Source organism: Tinamus guttatus, unplaced genomic scaffold (genome assembly GCF_059628265.1).
Source record: "Tinamus guttatus ecotype Peru unplaced genomic scaffold, ASM5962826v1 Tinamus_guttatus_pri_ptg000336l, whole genome shotgun sequence".
NCBI classification, from domain to species: Eukaryota; Metazoa; Chordata; class Aves; order Tinamiformes; family Tinamidae; genus Tinamus; species Tinamus guttatus.
The window spans coordinates 677,246-696,686 of NW_028288870.1; the positions used below are offsets into that span (position 1 = coordinate 677,246).

The 19,441-nt window shown below is 40.4% G+C and overlaps 1 protein-coding gene across 1 annotated transcript in view; it reads left to right on the forward strand.

The window, feature by feature from the left end:
• ARFGEF3 (ARFGEF family member 3) overlaps window positions 1-19,441 on the forward strand; it is a 69,630-nt gene that overhangs the window by 12,843 nt on the left and 37,346 nt on the right. Inside the window, exons 4-10 of the mRNA XM_088529676.1 lie at window positions 7,115-7,183; window positions 9,198-9,329; window positions 10,242-10,364; window positions 11,906-11,948; window positions 12,955-13,033; window positions 16,937-17,041; window positions 18,841-19,165. Coding sequence (XP_088385802.1) covers window positions 7,115-7,183; window positions 9,198-9,329; window positions 10,242-10,364; window positions 11,906-11,948; window positions 12,955-13,033; window positions 16,937-17,041; window positions 18,841-19,165 — 876 coding nt within the window. The remainder of the gene's footprint in view (window positions 1-7,114; window positions 7,184-9,197; window positions 9,330-10,241; window positions 10,365-11,905; window positions 11,949-12,954; window positions 13,034-16,936; window positions 17,042-18,840; window positions 19,166-19,441) is intronic.

Below are 19,441 nucleotides of genomic sequence, written 5' to 3' on the forward strand. Positions count from 1 at the left end.
CTCTTAGCAGGTTTAATTACAACTACAGGTCCAGACTTTTGAGTTTCCTCTACTCTGTTTTTGCTAGTTTTTAAATGGAACTAGCTGCCTTCAAATGGCGACCAAGCCATTTTCTATGTGCACGTAGCTTTAACCAGATTAATTCCAGTGGACCAAGTCACCTTGTGTGCTTCAAGATAAGGGCATCCTTTCCTAAATCCGTTAGCACTGTGGTATATATCTGGTTCACCTAACTAAGACTTAGTCTATGTATTTGAAAGGAAATACTGCAAGGAAGTTTGGTATTACAGGGCCTGTTTCTTAGGTACCTGGCTATCATATCAAAATATGCAGTCCTAGGGGAAACATCTGAGCTACCTCCCTAATGGGCACAGAAGAATGAACATGGAAACTGCCTGAAACAGCCGGCTTGGACATCCTTCCAGCATCCAGGCTCCCTTTTCTCAGCGAGATGCCCATAGGTGCTGCAGAGGGGTGGAGCAGGCTGAAGGGAGCTCGGGGGGATGGATTTGGAGGGCTGGAACCATGGGGACAAATGGGGCGTTTTACCTCCCTTGGGGACGAAAGGTCTGTTGGAGGGAGGCTGATGGAAAACGCCAGCTCCTGTTTCCATGTCCACTCCATGTCTGCTTACACGCGTGTGTCCTCTTCCTTTCTGATCGCTTTGGCGGTGGACGCGTGTGATTTCATTTTCATTTGAGAAGGGAGTTCAAAGGGAGGGGGCTGCCACTGAGAAGCAGGGGCTTTGATACGTTTCTTTTCGTTACCTGAGCAACGCTTAGGGATCCTGGTATAATTTGCTGAGTGATTGAACAAACTAATCTAATAGAGAAGGGAAAGCTTCAGTATGTGCCAGAAAAATAGCAACATTCATGTCATGCACACACACAGGCTGCATTAGTCACTGTGAATGGGTGGGCACTAATTTCCCCCTTTACTTGGCCTTTCCCCTCTCTTATAATTTATTTTCTTCTCTGTTATCCTATTGCTTTATTAAACCAGCATAATTTGTGCCATGGAAACAATGAGGAAAAAACAGTCGTTTATGCTCACCTGTATTTGAAATGGTTGCCTTAAACAAAACATTTTTTTTTCTTTTATACATCGATTTGGTAGATTTGTGTTTTGAGGTTTGCTGGCTTTTTAACGATTCTCCACTTAAAGTTTCTTTCTGTATTTTTCTTACTGTGGGGTGTTATTGCTCTCATAACCAATTTCTCTGTGTTCTTCTCTGTGTTTTCCTTTTTTTACCTCACACACGGTAACACACAGTGTTCCAGTTTTAGGCTCCACCAAGCGCCCTGAGCAAGCCGAATAGCACCTTAGTTCATGCCCAATCTATTTGACTCTGTCTTTAAAATGTTATTCTTCCTTAACAAGGAAAGGAGTATTAGCGCCCTAATGTTTCTTATACTTAATTTTATGTTGTCTGTTTATTTGTTTGGAGTTCTGTGTTTCTTCTATTTTGGTGTTGTACTGCTTAAAGTTTACTTGTCTTCTAATTCATAGAGTAATGTGATATGCCAAAATATGCTGTAATCTGTGGGATGAAAAACTTGATCCCAGTTTTGCTGGTCAGCTTTTTTTTTTTTTAATCTTCCCTGCTTTTATATATTATAATTCTAAAGACAAAAGTTACTGACAGAGCCATTGAGCAGATATGTTAAATACCTGTTAAGCAGTTGCCTTAAATCATTTATTTCCTTCCTCCAACTGTGCTACATAAGCAGAAGTTTCGCTTGGTTTCATACCCCCATAAATAGTGTTCAGCTGCAGTTCTGTTTCAGTCTGGTGAATTACTGAGTGTGATTTGATGGGAACATTCAGCACGTCACCACTGATAATTTGCGAGTTTCTGCTGTAGCCGATATGATTCTGCTGTTTGAAGCTCTGGTGATTCATAACGCTGAGCTCCAGTTGCCTGTGATAGCAAGACCTTTTTGGGTTCACTGATTCATGGGAATCATAAGTGAAACTTGCTGTGTTAACTACAGGGATATACAGTGACACAATATATCTAAGTTAATTAATGAATTCATTTATTTTGTCCTTGATTTCCTTTGAGACCTTTGTCCTTGATTTCCTTTGAGGCCAAGGGATGCAGTATGACCAGGTTTCTAGGTATTCTGCTAACTATGAGGACATCTCCTGATCAAATTATTTTGCAGAAACACTGAGTGTTTGCTTTAAATGTTGAATTGAATGAGAAAAAGGTTAGTTCTGCTGTCACTTCTGGCTGTGTTTTCTATTTTTCTTGGGAATGGGGGCGGAATCTGGGAGGGCTCATCTGCGCACGCATCCTACACAAGTGTACTCGCCCACCAGTTAAATAAGTCACTAAGCACTCGTGGGACTGAAGTGACTGCATGCATCCCCACTAGGAGGATTTTGCCAAAGGGACTTTGAGTGCCAGCCTAGGTGCAGGGTGCCAGTAACCTATGGATGTTGGACTTGGGCCTTTGAATGCATTGAAGTGCTGAAGCATTCTCAGGTGATGATAGATTGCAATTGCTTCCAAAAGCCATATCTTTTCACCCCTTCTCAGTTTGGGGGTATAGTTACTTTCTTAAATACCATGTTCGTATGATGTAACCCTACCATAAGCTCTTCAAGGTGTGAATGGCCTTTTCCTTCAAGTAAGTATTAAGCACTTGCCTGACAACACTTAGCACTCTCATATCCTAGAAAGGTTCCTACTTTAACAGAGTCTTTTTAAATTATGGGCTAGGCATTGTAGTTGAAGTTCAAATACTGTGCCGTCATTTGATGGCAATTGACTTACAGAATATTATCAAAAACATAGACATGGTTTTCACTGTGAATAAAAGAAAAAAGAATATCTGTGCTTGCATGTATTCTTATTCTACTAGTGGTATCCTAGGACTCCAGGAGTTAAAACTGTCCTTTTTTTATTCTGTGATCAACCAGGTTTCACCAGTAACAAAAATAAATGTTTTCATTTATAGAAACCATCCATACAATTACAAAATAGCACAAGCCAATTAAAGCATCTTGTAAGTTGTATGACTTTGAAGTGATCTCTACTGTCATACCAACAAAGATATCATCACAGTAACACATGGGAAAGGGTGTTTTTCAGTTGTGTTTTGTACCAAAGCTGCTACTCAGAATTGCTTGGTAATTTTTTTCTTGCAAGTGGTTACCAAAAAAGTATCACCCCGTAGCCCCAGCACAGACTGCCTGAGCTACTCTGTACTTAAGCAGCCTACGAATTGTACCGTCTAGAGACTCAGTGTATTTTCTAGTAGTTCTAAACTATTAAGTTGGTTTTCTATCTCACCTTTCATCTGGTAATCTCAAAAAGGAGACAGAGAGCAGGCTATTGTCTCCTTGCTTGTTCTATATTAATGTGGAGACACAGGACTTAAAATGTCTGGAACATGACCAAAACTGTAAATGAAGCCTGCAGCAGCGGTGATGAAAATCACATCTGAGAGCAGTCTTGAACGCTGCTCAAAGACCATCTTTTTGGTCTTAGAAGTGATTGGTGAAGGGAGACTTACCCTTCTCTGAGATGGATGCAGTCAGGTCAGAGCATATGTCCTTTTTGTAGCTAGCAGGTTCCCTGCTCTCCTCTTCTATAAACAGTAGGGGTCAGAACTTGGCGGTCTTTTTGCCAAAATTCCCTATCATTTAAAGTAAGATTTTTTTTTTTACTGTCATTTCCTTATTGCCTTTGTCTTGTACATGATACAAGACTCCTCTGTCATTCACCTGTTACAAACAGGTTATTGGTACATGTGACAGAAGAGATGTGTGTGTTATGCGTAACTAGACAACCATGTATGTTATGTGGAACTAGAGCATAAAGGGATGGGATTTATTTATTCACTTTCAAAGTGTGGAAGAAAGTAGATGGGGGTTGTCACTTTGAAAGCAAGAGTTTATAAGAATGCCTATATTGCTGTGCTACTCCCCTGTGCCATAGTAAGCAGCCTCAAATTTTTGATCTATGGAAAAGTTTAAGCGTTAACAAGCTATATAAAGCAGGGATTATATAAGAGAACAGAAAGTCACATGAAGCAAACGAGTGTTGCCCAGTGAAGAAAATCAGGATGAGCAAACTGCCAAATCAGGTTAATCATAAGCCTGGCTGTCCATCTCGTCTTTTAGCAGGACAGCACAATATTCATCAGTGGGAGGTGGCAGAGTTATCTGTCTCCAGGTACATGAGTTGCATGATATGCGTGCATTTTACACAACAGCGTAAGTAGAATACAAATCAGAGAATTTCCTTACATACATTTTTCTTTTAGCCAGGCGCAGAGCTCTCACAGCTGTTAGTAATGTCAACAAAGTATAGGAGCAGTCAACTCTAGCAGCCAGGCCCAATACTTGGATGAAAGGCTGGCCGATAGCTTAGAATTCACTCATTGCTAAGTAAAACTGCTCAATTTTCATTTTTAATTTTTTAAAAATTATTTTTTAAGTTTTAGTTTTTAATTTTGCAGGTGTGGACTGAGCAGTAGGTTAAAAAAAAAAAAAAAAAAAAACCTTCTTATGTACTTAGGAACCAAAGACATTATTGAGCTTTTTATAGTTGTCTGTTTACTTCCCGGCTGTTCTGTAGGATTCTTTCTACGGGCAAGAGAAGAGATGTCATTTTTCTTCTTTGTTGGCATTCATCCATATCCCAGCATTTAGAATTTCAGAGAAAAAGTTGCAGAGTTTATATCAAGAAACACAAACTGTAACACACTTAATCAATTATAAGGAGAAAAGGATTTCCTTCTCCGCTGGTTTCAAGAGTTACTGCTCAAGGACTTGTATCTTTTCTCATAACAGAGAGACAGACTCCGTAACATTTTGAGATGAGAAAATCTGTTTTGCTCATTTCACAGAGAAAGTATGATGAAACTCAGAAACTTTACTTTACTCTAGTGCTAATTGCTAAAAATTGGATTATAGTCCAGGACTGTTGTTCTTTAAAAGAGCAGCCTGTACTCTTCTGTACAGTACAGAGCAGTAGCCCTTTTCTGTTCTCATTACCTTTAGCATTTATCCAAATTACTCTGCTTCTGTTTACAAAGAGCTAAGATTCCATTGACGACAATTTAAAGATGTCATAAAATAATGGTTGTCTGGGAATATCTTTTATACCAAAATCATTTTCATCTTCCTGAAGAGTAGGATCATGGTCCAGACAAAAAAAAAAAAGTTTTTTGGTTTGCTTTGGTTTGTTCCTTTTTTTAAATAAAATAACCATAAAAACTCGAAATAAAATATGACACGCACTTCTGTAGTGCCCTTATGGGTGCATGAGAAAAATATTTATAAAAATGCAGTGCATTTTGATTCATAGAAACTTTTCTGACCGACTGTCAAAATACTGGAGAAGCATATAAATGTTTTCCATAAAAGTGACACGTTCTTCTATGGGCAGGGTCTTTCATCTGTACTGTAAGAGCAAGTAGCGAATACCCGAGAATTGCCTGTTTCTCTTAACCCTCAAATCAACTTTTCTTTTTCCTCTCATGAAGGCTCTAATAGAGTTTTAGAAATGATCACTACCAGGTAAGAAGATGCAGCTTGCAGGTGAGATGTGATGATCCAGTCTGCTGCTTCAAGTTGTTGCATTATAATTTTTTACCATTTCACTGTAATGTGCAAACTACAGAACGCAATAAAAAGTCAGAACAAGTCTAGAGACCTGTTGCCAATATCTTCCCAAACATATGTCCCTTGGCCTTTTGTTCGTTTGTTTACTTGCATGTTCTGATTGGACAAATTTGTTTATTTGTTTTCATTTCTAGGCCAAGGAAATTACCCAGGCTGTCATGCATAAGTAGCCATCAAGGAACCTTCCCATAATATTAGAACCTACTACCACTGAATAGCCTCTAATAAATAAGAATCAGTCAAATAAGATTAGCAGTGAGTGTACTAAGTAAGCTGCTGCCTCAGATTTCCTTGTGAAGCAGAGAACGGGAGGTTTGGAGTCTGAGGAAGCTGTAGGTACCTATACATTATTAGTGGTGTGACTGATGTTTTCCTGCTACACTTATCCTGAGAAATTCAGGCTATTTCAGAGAAAGCATAAGTTCCAAGACGGGGAGAATTTTATTCTTAGAAGCGGAGGGGACGGTTGTTCAGACTGTGTCTTCTATGGGACTGGAGGACTTAGAAAGGGGATCATGGTGCTGGAGGGAGAAATCTCCAGGCTCGGGCACTGTTGCCCCCCTGCATCAGTCGCCACACTGCCCTGCTCACTCTCCTCCGCCTAGATCACAGCATATCCTCATACCCCTTCTCTTCAAAGGAAAACACTGGGCAGGGCTTTTAGTTCTCACTCCCACTGCTGTGTTCAAGACATGTCAAACCTTCCTTCGTGGTTGGGTTTAATGAAGTATCTTTTAGATCATAGAATCATAGAATAGAATCATAGAATCACAGAATGCTTAAGGTTAGAAGGGACCTCTAGAGGTCATCTAGTCCAACCCCCCTGCACATGCAGGGTCACCTAGAGCACGTGGCACAGGACTGCATCCAAGCGGGTTTGGAAGATCTCCAGAGAAGGAGACTCCACAACCTCTCTGGGCAGCCTGTTCCAAATGCTCTTTATTAAATGACTGTAAAACGCTAGAAACATCCTAGGCTAAAAAATTCAGTCCATTTTGAGAAGAGAATAATGATTAGTTTCACGCAATATGTATGTGCCTGTCATGTGAGTAATAATTTGAATGTAAGCATTTTTTCTTCCTTCATTTATTAGGCTCATAAAAAGAGATGGAAGGACTGATTATGAACTGTGCAAAGCCCATGGATAAAACGTGAACTCATTTCGACTGTCAAATCCGTGTCTAGAATTGATTTCTGGCCTTTCTTTTCTTGGCCAGATGTAAGAGCGAGCAATAAATAATCAACTGGGTGGCTCTTCTGGGGCTAACAGCTACAACTTTTCAGGAAGAAGCAATTCTATCCTTAACTGTGCCATCTCCTCCATCCCAGGAACATATGATGCTAGAAAGTCACCAATGCCTGCTGTAAGAACAGAAGCAGCTGTGGCTAAAGCACATGGATAGGAAAATAAGTTGATGCAATAATAGATAGAATTTATTTTTTTTTGTCTTTTCTCCCTCTCTTTTGGTTCAAGGTTTTGCTCTGTATAACATATACCTCCACATTTGAGCTGAACGGGAGTTCAGTGTTGAAGATTGCTGAGGTGAGTGCTTCCGTCCTAACATTGCTTGAGTTACTTGATGTGTCCCCCTAGCTAGAGTGTGTCTTCCATGCATATACTGGCATTGAGCTAGTCCAAGTCGCAGTTGTTTCTCCGAGGACTGATATTGCCTTGCTACTCATGTCTAGAGTGATGAAACAGCTGTAAATTGGGCAGGGCTGATGGCTTGCGTTGGAAGGCACGCTTGGAAACTGAATGCCAGTTGCATGCTGTAGTGTTGCATGCTTGCTGCTCTTCATGTTTATTTACTCTGCCTTTCACATTTGACAAATGTCCTCTTGGGGTTCTTTCTTTGTAACACAGCACTATGCTGATTCCTTGCCAGGTGCAATGCTAAAACTAACATTTTGTCAAGAGAACTGCATAGGCCAAAATATGCCTTATTAACATGTATCTGTTTCCTATTGCTTCCAAAGAAATAATTTATTCCACCTCTAGATATAGGATGTTGTCCTGGTGCCATTAACGACTCTTTTACTCTTAGATTTTAGTCTGAATTAGATTTTAAATGAAATTTTGGTATAGAAAAATGTACCTGCTAAAGGCATGTCTACTAAATGAGTATTTGTAGAAAGGTGAAATCTTCAGTACAGTGTGTTACTGGGTTGTTTATCCAGATGTAAGATGTTATTGTTATCATAGTGAAGAACTAATGTCTGTGGAGTAATGGAAAGGCTGTATAAAAGTTCTGTTGACCTTTTGCACAGCATTCCTCTACCCTCAACATGTGTTCTTTTAAAAACAATGTGTATATAGCTAATTTTGCCGTGAAGTTACAGTATTTTCTAAATTTAAAATAAAGTAGAACTTGCATTGTGCCATTGCAAGCCACAAACAGGGTAGAGGGATAAAAGGAAATCTAAAAAAGCTAGTTGACTACTGTCCTAATTGAATGCAAAAAAAATGTTGTTAAAAGGCAGGAATGGAACATGAAAGGCTTGTATGTAAAGAATGTAGGATAAAAAGTAGCACTCACCTCAGATATCCTTCACTGAGAACGTTTTTTTCTCTTGTGCTGTGTGAGGCTATTCACTTAAGAATGGCAGTTTTATTTCATAGTAGGAGTTAAATCCTACTGTTGCTAGTTGCAGCACTTTGATGCCCAGAAGGCCAGTCTTGCTCTTGAAAATCTTTCCTAGTAGAATAGTATCAGTTAGTGCAATGATAGGTTGCCCTATCTTTTTAAAAGGAGCAAGAGCCCCAGTGCAGGTATAGTAATAATGACAAGATGTATCAATAAAATAAATTAGCTTTTCTTTCCTTCAAGAAATTGGAATAACTAATTCTGCTTTATTGAATGCCTAGGTTCTCCTGTTTTGCAAATTCCACTAGGCCACATACCTGCTTCCCAGGTACATTCTGGCCAGTTTTTAGATAAGGCAGAAGCTTTTAACAATTGCACTTATTTCTCCTTTGCATTTGAATTCTGCCACACATAAGCAGGAGGGAACAGAAAGTGATTTCCAAGTCCAGCACTTTCTTGACTGTCAGGGAGGAGCTCACTAGCTGCTGTGTGGTTAGTACTTGGCGTTTCTTTCCAAGCAAGCCATGTGCTTCCTCTAGCCTGCCCAAGGCAGCAAACTGAAGGCACTGCAGAGTGAGAAAGCTGCTGCCTGCATTTTGGCAGCACTGCCTCTCTGAGGACACTGCCTGACAGATACCGCTACAGTCTGGGTGATTTGCACATTCTAAGGTTTTGGATACAAATTAATGGTACCCCAAATCTTTCTGAATATTTTGGCCTCATGTTAATGAAGTACGCAATATGAAGAGTACTGTATTTAGTGGCTTGAATATTACTAGTATTGAAAGAGAGTAAATCTTGCTGTTTGCAACTTCTTACCCTTGTCTGGACCCCTCTAAGAAAGTGTGATTTGTGCACTGACTGTTGTTTATTTTTCTTTGTATATTTGTTTTTCCCATCTACTTCTTGGCAGTCTGTTGTGTTTGACTTCTTCGTATTGCACTTTCTAACCCTTCTGTGTTTTGCTCTTAGTTGTGTTTTGCATGCCATAGAGCTGGAAGTCCCCGAATGCATGAAATGATCAAAATGTCCATTGCACACCTCTCCGGGGTCCTGTGCTCCCGTATTTTTACCGCTGCTTCTTCATCAATGGCTTTTCAAAAGGTACCTTGGTGTTTCTGAACACAGGCCTTCTGTGAGATCGGAGCTCAAGTGGACAGTACTGGTGCTTACTAGTGGGCATGGGAAGGGGAGAGAAAAAGGAGGTATCAACCATGCTCTTTCCAGAAAGTCAGCCTGCCTCTAAGAATATTTTGTCAATTAATTAAGTAACTCTGGAAAGAAACTTAGAGCGCCAAAGAAGATCAGGCAGCCTTTGCAGCGGATTCTGCAGCACTGGAGCGGTTTGACACTGCCAGGCATGAGGTGAAGGTCCCTGAGCTTCAGGATTCTCTGTCCACTAGATTTCAGGTGATAAGTGATAGATATGAACACTTGCTAAGGGTCTTCTTTTACCTTCTAAAATCATACACACTAATTGATTAGTCTCAAGATAAATAAAATTCCATACTTAATTGAGGGGTTAAAATCTTGAAAAAGGGCAACAGGAAGATGCCACACTGTAGATTCTGACCCTTGGTACTGTCCCAAAATAAAGAGTTCAAAAGAATCTTCTTTTTCTCACTCTGCTCCAATAAAGACAGAAGTGTGCCAGCAGCAAGTCCGTCTTCAACTCCATAGCCTTGAATCCCCAGCCCCTCTCTCAGGCAATGGACTAACCTTGTTTCCTCTCAGTAGGAGTTGGAAACAACTTAGAGCCCTGTGCATGCCTCACTTTTGCCTTACGCTTTCAGCAGCTGTGAGACTTACAGACTAACTGACGAACTGAGTGCTGCTTCTAGATACTACTCGCTCAGTTATCCACATCACTGAAAAATTTTTATGTGCTAATAAAACACTGATAAGCAGTAGGGAAGGCTGACTGTCTGTGTAAAAGAGACTTTGGTACCCTCCTAAAATGTGTTACTGGTAAGTTATAGCTTATATCTGTATATTGCTATCTTGTTTCCTCATCAGGTTTGCATTGAGACGTATATATCTAGCTGTCACCAGCGGAGCATTAACACCGCTGTGCGGGCAACCCTCAGCCAAATGTTGAGTGACTTGACTTTACAGTTACGGCAAAAGCAAGAAAATATGGTGAGCCTTCTGGCATCAACAAGTGGTTCCACACACACCACTGTGTACCTTCTTGTTTCTCTAAATGCAGCGTATTGTAGTGGCTTGTTGTGCCGATGGCTTTTATTTGAGACTTCCACAATTAATCCTGTTTAAAAGCTTTTTTTGGGCTCTGACTCAATGCCTGCTTCAGAACAGTCTATCAAAAACACAGCTCACAAGTTGTCAACCAGGCTGATACTTTTTTCTCCTTCTCCAAACAAAAGAGGCTTTGTTTGATGTCAGACTGCCTCGACCTTTTTTTTTTTGCCTTTCTTTATTTTGTTTGCTCGTTCCTGAGGCTTACTGAATGCCTTTTGCCAAAATGTTTTGCATGATAAATATTTACATAAACCAAAAACATAAAAACATTGAAAGTGTAATTGAATTTGTTTGAGGTTTTTTAGAAGATAATTTAAGCAAATGAAGCAACTTAGTCCATGGAATGCTTTGTCTGCTTAGTTATTAGCAAAAATAAATTTTGTTTATTGCCTTTGTTGCATTATTAAAATCCATGAGAGTTATTTGTGGTGTAAGTCTCAACACGTCAGTGAAATTGTAAATGCTTCAGCAAATGTGAAATGACTTTTGCTTCTTGTATTTGGTTTTATATGTTGCTTCACATATTATCATATTATCAAAGTATGGTTTTGAAGAAGGCTTGTTATTTGTTAGGAGTTTTCAAGATTGCAGTTATGCAGATTTTTTTTCTTTATATCTGTTTTGAGTTAAGAGGACCACTTCAATTTCATGTTATTTAATATAGCAGTATTTTTTTATTTGTATGAACAACTACAAAACAGAATTCATACATTTACGCATGCTCATCCTCTCTTTGTGTCAAGTAGCTTGTTTTACTAGGTAAAACACCTAGAAATAAGGAACTGGCAGTTTTTACATTTCACTTTGGGTCTAAAAATGAGTTTTGTTCGTACTGTTCTTAATCTGCCAAGTAGATGGGAGTATATAGGAGCTGCATTTAATTTAGTGTGTCATTGGTGCTAAAGAAGGGAATTCAGCTGGGTTTTTTGTGGCTCTGTGCACTGATCAGAAGAGGCTGTTCATTTACAGCTGAACTAACTGGTCTAAGAGGTCATTTCCATTTCCTCACTGCCATTAATTGTGTTGGCTGTGTAATGTTCATGATGATGTGATAAACAGCACATACTGGGATGACTCCAGTTTCTAAGCACTAAGACTTCAATTCTTCCAACTTTCAGTAAGACCTGCATGCCTCTTGCGTGCAAGTTGTTATTGACTTCACTCAGGTATGTGATTCCCTTAACGACCTGAGGATCCTAGTCTGCTGAGAAGCAATTGCCTCCAATCTAAATGACTGTTTAGAACAGATCTTAGTATTTTTGAAAAAAAAATGCAGAAACCTCACTTAAAAAAAAAACAAAACAACAACAAAAGAAGAATATTAATTTATTGAGGAAGAAATCTTTGTTCTTTGAGCTTTGTTTTTACACTATTTTTCTACTACTTGCACTGATTATACCACATCTGTATTTCTTTAACAGACAATTGAAAACCATGATGCCCTGCAGAAATTCAAGAGTCAAGGTATCTGTACCATTTTTTTAGTGACTCCTCCTAATCCATTTTTTTTATTCTTCATATTCCTTACATCAGGTGCTGCTGCTGAGGTAGCAGGAATTGCATCTTCATCTTTTCTAACCTTCTCCATAGCTTGATAGTATCTGTGGTAAGAACTGAGACAGCCCTGTTTGTTAATTCCTGGTTGTGTCTTCCCTGAACCACATTAATAGCATTGCACCCAGCATAGGAATAGGTGATAATTTCAAGGTGCTCCACCTATATGGAGGGAGTTTCAGTGCCCTGGACAAAGTTTTAATGAAGTAGATTTAATTCATAAAATTAAAGCAGATTCATAGTACAGGATATGGAGTCTGGAGATGACTGTGTCATTTTGCTTTAGATCAGAGATGCAATTTATATAACAGATTTTTGAAGTGCAGCACTATGTTCATGCTGCTCACACTATTGTTTTACAGGAGATGTTCTTGCTTCTTCCATTCTGCCTTAACTTCTGCTGCCTTGCCTAATAGTTAACAATAATCCCAGCTTTTGATTTTCTCATCAGATTTCTGCAGGAGCGCTTGTGGGGATGGGGCCTAAGATCTTTGAAGTACACAAACTTTCCCTTTTAAGAGCAGGGCCTGGACGGCCATCAGAACCCGTGTCAGGGAGGAACTGCAGGGCCAGCGACGGAGCCTGCAGCTGCCACACAAGTGCTGGAGCCGGTCTCTCTTTCCCACCCACTCCTTAGCTGAATCCCATTTCAGATAACCTTCTGTAAATGCATGTACGCAGTCCGAGCTTTTTCTGTTTCTTAATTGTGCAGAAATGACTTTCCAGTCTAGAAATTTTCTGCTGCATATGTGAATTTTTGTAGCCCCTCCTTGTCATTAAGAGCGGATAAGAACGGATAAGAACGGATCTGTGCACAGATCACTGGGGCAAGAGGAATTCTGAAAGTTCACATGGTAACTTCGGGGTGTAATTCAGCTACACATGTGTAATGCCACTGATCTTTTATCTTTTGGAGGTACTTCAGCCGAGTCTCTTAGTGATGACGTTGTATCTGTCCTCACTGTGCTCTGTGAGAAGCTCCAGGCTGTCATAAAGTGAGTTATTTCAGTTTATAATTTGAATTTGTCATTTGGAGATTGGGAATTTCACTGACATATGTGATTGTACTGTTCTGGTTCTGGGATGATAGAGCAAAACTGTCCTTGTATCGAAGAAATTGCTTATCAGAGAAAGCAATTGTTAATGATGCATCAATTTAATGCCCACTTACGATGAAAAACAAAATTACTTTTTCTTTGCACTGTTTAACTTTAAGGAGCCTCCAGTAAATCAGTGACCCTAATCTGTAAGAAACTTCCATACAGCTGCAAAATACTTGAAAAAGCAGTTGTGCTAGGTGTCAAGAAAGCCAACACTGTAGAAGGAAGAATAATTGGAAGAGTCGTGGGAAAAATTAATAGAAATGCTTAATATGTAGGATGAATTAATATGTCCTTCTTAGAAGGGCGGTGTTTATCAGACTGAAATAATTTGAATTACCAAAGCATTGCTTAAATTTACAAATATCATATATTCTAATTACTTGCAAATGTATGAGACTAACTTTTAAATTGCCATTATTATATGTGGTAATAGGGTGCTAAATTGCATCAGAATACTACAGTCTCTTTTTGGCCAATACTCTTAACAGTAGTGATGTTTTGCATAGCTCCACTAATGGTCTATTAAGAAATGAAACAGAAATAACCCTAATCGGCAGAGAGCATAAAATATTGTTTCAAAAGTATAAACTTAGCAAGCTAGAAAAAAATGAAGGTTTTTAGGTAAAAAAACCAAATTCTTCCTTGACAAGGTTTTTTCTGTATCAGGAAATTAAGATAAAACTTACTTTTTGCAACTGACAATAATAGCATCATGTGAATGGTAATGAAAGAGATGGTCTGAAACTGTTTTGTTTATAGCAGAAGATTGTCTCTTTGGTTGGGCCATCAGTACATCTGTGATAGTAGCCTGTGTGACAGAGCCATGACAGACTTGGGGATGTCTTTGTCAGCAGCCTATCGTGGATTCAGGAAAAGGAGAGAAATACGGAACACACATTACATTAGTCCTAAGAACTACCAGAGCTGAATATTTCCCTTGCATCAGGGTGTGTGATTCCCTGGTAGATTTTTCTTCCATGAGTGTCCCTAATTAGAGCATTGCTTAATCAATATCTGAATTCATTAAGATTAATAACGTTTTGGAATAAGAAACCATGTTTTAAGTCTTCCAAGGGAATATTTTTGGGAGCGCGTACAAAGTTATGGAGTAACAGTAAAAGATCTGAAAAAAGCATATGACTAAAAAAGGCAAGTGGGGAAAAAAGATGAAACTTTTGTTCTTTGTGTAAAGCTGAAATTTTGCCTGTGTATGACTCTGTAAACAGCCATCATCTGATAAGTATTGTCCCTAAAACCATTTTGATGACCATTTTGAATTACTAGATATGAAATACCAAAACTAAACTACCTGACAGGATCTCTCAAAAACACTTCAACAACTTTAAGAATCATCTGCAATCCCAGTTCCCCACGAAACTGTACTGAATTAGAGCAGATTGAAATATGCAGTAGGTAAAGCACAACAAGAAGTCTATAAGACTTGAAAATGCTCAAAAAGCGTGGTTTATTTCATGCTTGTAATTATGCACCTAGATTGTTTGGGTCTGTAATTAACACCAAAACATAATTAAGGATTCTAATTCAATCTGAAGAAAATCAATTTAATTAACATGGCTTACTGAAGAATTTAACTCCATGAGTTTCCAAAGGAAGGAAGGAAGAACATTTATTCCATTAACCGCTCTGGGTCAGCGAAGTGAGGTTTTGATATGTTATACTGCCTGTTCTGATCTGTTAGTGTGAAGGTTACTTTAACTCCCTCTTCTGAATTTCAGGCTTTTTGGAATTTTGTTTTGCGGGAGGCACAGCTATGAGTGATGAGGACGAGTGCAGGGAGATGCGTTTTGTCTCAGGGCTGCAGGATTCTTGGTGATTGTAGAATTTGCAATGGTAGTGGTTTGAGCAGGACAGCCACATGAAGGTATGGAGGAGTGCATCTTACTAGTCCATGAAACATGAATTTCTTATCTGCAGGAAAATTGTGCAGTGGTAAGTGGGATCAAAACAATCTATGAGTGCAGGATGCCCTGCGCATCCTTATGCAGGGATCAGCAGCAACCAGTTGATAATATACATTAAGAACTAAAGAACTCAAGCTCTCAGAAAATAAGGCAATTGTACCTGGAATGTGTGCCTCTCATTTTGGATAGGTATGGACAGTTTTGAGGAAAAGCTACTTTAAAAAAGATGTAGGTCAGCACTTTTAAGCTCTATATGTCTCAGAATTAGCAACCTGACTTCAGAGCCTCAGTATTCGCAGTTTTCTGTGTGAAATGGATGCTGTTCTACTCGGAAAAAAATTCCACTAGGAGACGAAAAGGCAGGGAGTCGAGGTTTATAATTCCTTAGTTTCAGCTAAGATAAATCTGTTCTGTTCAGTTTACATTACTTACCATCATATATTAGCAAATATCTTTCAGCCTTCATATAGGACCAAAACAGAATGGAAAAATCCTAGCTTTTAGAAGTGAATTACAGAATGTGAGTGCTATTGGGATGGGGAGCTACCTTCATAAGGTAGATGTCACACTGGCTTGTCACCCGAATCCTGTGGCGAATTCTGAAGATCAGTACATTGTCTGTAAACAAGTCTCCTGAATCTTGACTTCACCAAGGCTTTTGACACCATCCCTCACAACACCATCCTGGGCAAGCTCTGGAAGTGTGGGATAGATGAGTGCACAGTGAGGTGGATTAGGAATTGGCTGGATGGCAGAGCTCAGAGGGTGGTGATCAGCGGTGCAGAGTCTAGTTGGAGGCCTGTAGCTAGTGGTGTCCCCCAGGAGTCAGTCCTTGGTCCAGTCCTGTTCAATTTATTCATCAATGACCTGGATGAAGGCACAGAGTGCTCCCTCAGCAAGTTTGCTGATGACACGAAACTGGGAGGAGTAGCCGATACCCCAGAGGGCTGCGCTGCCATCCAGAGGGACCTGGATAGACTGGACAACTGGGCGGTGAAAAACCTCATGCAATTCAACAAGGCCAAGTGCAAGGTCCTGCACCTGGGGAGGAATAACCCCAGACACCAGTACAGGCTGGGGACTGACCTTCTGGAGAGCAGCTCTGCAGAGAGGGACCTGGGCGTCATGATGGACGACAAGTTGACCATGAGGCAGCAGTGTGCCCTCGTGGCCAAGAAGGCCAATGGGATCCTGGGCTGCATTAAGAAGAGCGTCTCCAGCAGGTCGAGGGAGGTGATCCTGCCCCTCTACTCAGCCCTGGTGAGGCCACATCTGGAGTATTGTGTCCAGTTCTGGGCTCCACAGTACAAGAGGGATGTGGAGCTGCTGGAGAGAGTCCAGTGCAGGGCTACAAGGATGATCAGGGGCCTGGAACATCTGCCCTATGAGAAGAGGCTGAGGGAGCTGGGCCTGTTCAGCCTGGAGAAGAGAAGGCTGAGAGGGGATCTGATCAGTGTCTATAGGTACCTCAAAGGAGGCAGTGAGGAGGATGGTGCTGGCCTCTTTTCACTGGTGGCCACTGATAGAACTAGAAGAAATGGCCAAAAACTGAAGCATCAAAAGTTCCACATGAACTTAAGGAAGAATTTCTTGACAGTGAGGGTGACAGCGCTCTGGAACAGGTTGCAAGAGAGGTTGTGGAGTCTCTTTCTCTGGAGATCTTCAAAACCCGCTTGGATGCAGTCCTGTGCCACGTGCTGTAGGTGACCCTGATGATACATGTGATCATACCATTGAAAATTCATAGGCAAATGCAAAATAAGTCAACATTATAAATTATTGTGTAATTTTCAAGAGGACTAATGTAATTCTTTGACGCAAAGATTATTTATTTTTTAACGTGACGTGAAAAGCACTTTTTTCTCTTTGACAGTGACAATCGACAACTTCAGCTTCTTTACTTGGAGTGCATCCTCTCCATGTTAAATAGCTCTTCTCCCGCCATGCACCAGCACAAAGGATTCACTGATCTCATATGGTGAGTACCTCCCAAGTGACAGGAGGAGTCAGGGCTTCCTCTGTTTCCAATACAAACAAAGCTGTAATAAATCACCAACACGAGGGGAACTCGCAATCTACCTGCTAACAATTCATTCTATGCTTCATGTAAGATTGGTTTAGACCTGGTGTTCAGCTGGCATGTTAAATGCTACAGTAAGTTATCACTGTCATGTAGTTTAATGTGTTCAGTCAGAACAGGGTCTTACGGATAGTCTCTTATACTTTCTGCGATAGCTCCAAATTGCAGGTAGTGTTAAACACACCAATATTCTGCCTACTTTAGGGGAGTGTTCTTGAGATTCTTACTGGTTGAATGCAGTAATACAGGATGATAAGCTGGGTTATTGTAAAATGATGTGCTGGAGACCAGAAATGCATGTCACCTGATTTGTATAAGGGCTCATGCTACATGCTTTCACACTGTCAAGAAATACTCTTTTTTTTTTAAGTCTTCACCAGAAGAACTTTACCCTAGTATTTGCTTCTACCTCTTGACTTCAGTTGCCATCACCTCAGAGCAACTGAAATAATCCTTATCCCTCATTCTGCTTGCAATAATGTTTTTCTTTTGAAGCTTTTTTTTTTTTTTGTAGCTTTTTTGGATAGCTGGCTCATAAAGCAAAAGCAGATTCATCATACAGCTCCTTGCAGTCCGTTATCTCTGTGGTTTTGTGACTATGTGCTCTCTATAGTTGAGTCAGATGCACTTTGCTTTTGGACTAAAATGTGTGGGGAATGTGTTCCTGCAACCTGTGTTTATGTCTGTTCTGATAAGCACCGGGTTTTTCAGTGTAACCAGGTGCCTGTCTTAAGGAGTGAATTCACATGTTTCCAAATGTGCCTGACTGGGAAAAAGCAGACTAAATCATTATGTGATGTCAGATTAGAAACTATCTCGCTCACAGTGACTTCAGGATGCCTAGCTGTTTTGGCGAGCACTTTAAGAGAAGCAGTGAAAATTCTGGATTGACATGAAAATCTTGAGAAAATAAGAGGTGCCTATAAGGATGTGTTGCTTTTTCTGCTGAGGCATTACCTGTCTTTGGGTGTGTGCACTAGGTGTCAGCTGAAAGTCTGAGATATGTGGGTGAAGATCCAAGTTGGGATTGCACTACCATGCAGCACTTGGCTTTTTAAATTAGAATTTTATGGGCTAACATAAGATGACAGGTGAGGACGGCAAAGATAAAATAACAGTGAACGGAGCAAAGTGCTGAGTTGGTTTTGGCTCTGTTTCCAGCATACTGGTGAGGAGGAGGGTTGACCTGCTGGAGTGGAATCATTTAGCTTGAATATGTTTAGTGCACAGAGACATATGAAGAGTTACTGCAGACCATGAGTTACTGTCAAGGGCTTTAATTATGTTCTTGAAAGCCAGCAAAATTGGGGCTCCTGACCAAGAGTGCTTACTAAAACCGTATGCAGTTGCATGATGGAGCATTAGGCCTTCTAGTCAGTATAGATTGTCTTTTATTTGGCCTTTTTTTTAAAAAAAAACTCTCAAGCTAGCAGAAGAAGAAACATCTGGCAATAGTGACATGGAGTTTCTCTTTTGTGATAGGTTGCAGCCGATGAAAGAAGCAGACATGCAGCCCTGCAGAGTAGAGGGCACAGATATGCAAGCATCCATGCTGCCATGTTTAAAAAGCATCCCTAAGTATTCCCATACATACTAGTATGCTGATGCTTGGGAGATAACTGCAGGCCATTTTCAGACTGTTCTTGTGAGATGTTTTTTTCCAGTTACCATCTGCTCCTTTTCCTTTTTTTCCTCAGGAAGCAACTGTGTCCAGCCCTAGTAGTAATCCTGGGAAATCCAATCCACGACAAAACTATTACTTCTGCCCACAGCAGCATTTCTCTTGAGGCTGATTCCCCTTCTTCTGGGGTCTCTGATCATGGCCGGGGTTCCGGGTGTTCGTCCACAGCACCTGCCCTTAGCGGGCCCGTTGCGCGGACCATATATTACATCGCAGCAGAACTGGTTCGGTTGGTGGGGTCAGTGGAGTCCATGAAGCCTGTGCTGCAATCTCTCTATCACCGGATACTGCTTTATCCGCCACCTCAGCACCGAGTAGAAGCCATCAAGATAATGAAAGAGGTAGGATAATTGCAGGTGCAAGTCCAGGCAAGTAAAGCAAAATGTTCACTTAACAGTAAATGTTGCTGAGATGCACATAGCAATTTCTGTGCTTCAGCGCTAGGGATGTTTCAGAAAAGTTCCCCTTTTCTGAACACAGCCGTTGGGTCAAAGCCCCTCTGGCAAATAGTTTTACAATGTCATAACGACTCTATTTTCCTCTGTCTTGCTGGCTGCTATGGCAACTCTCTTACTGTTCGTTAGTGGTACTGCATGGAGCAGATCTTAACACTGAGT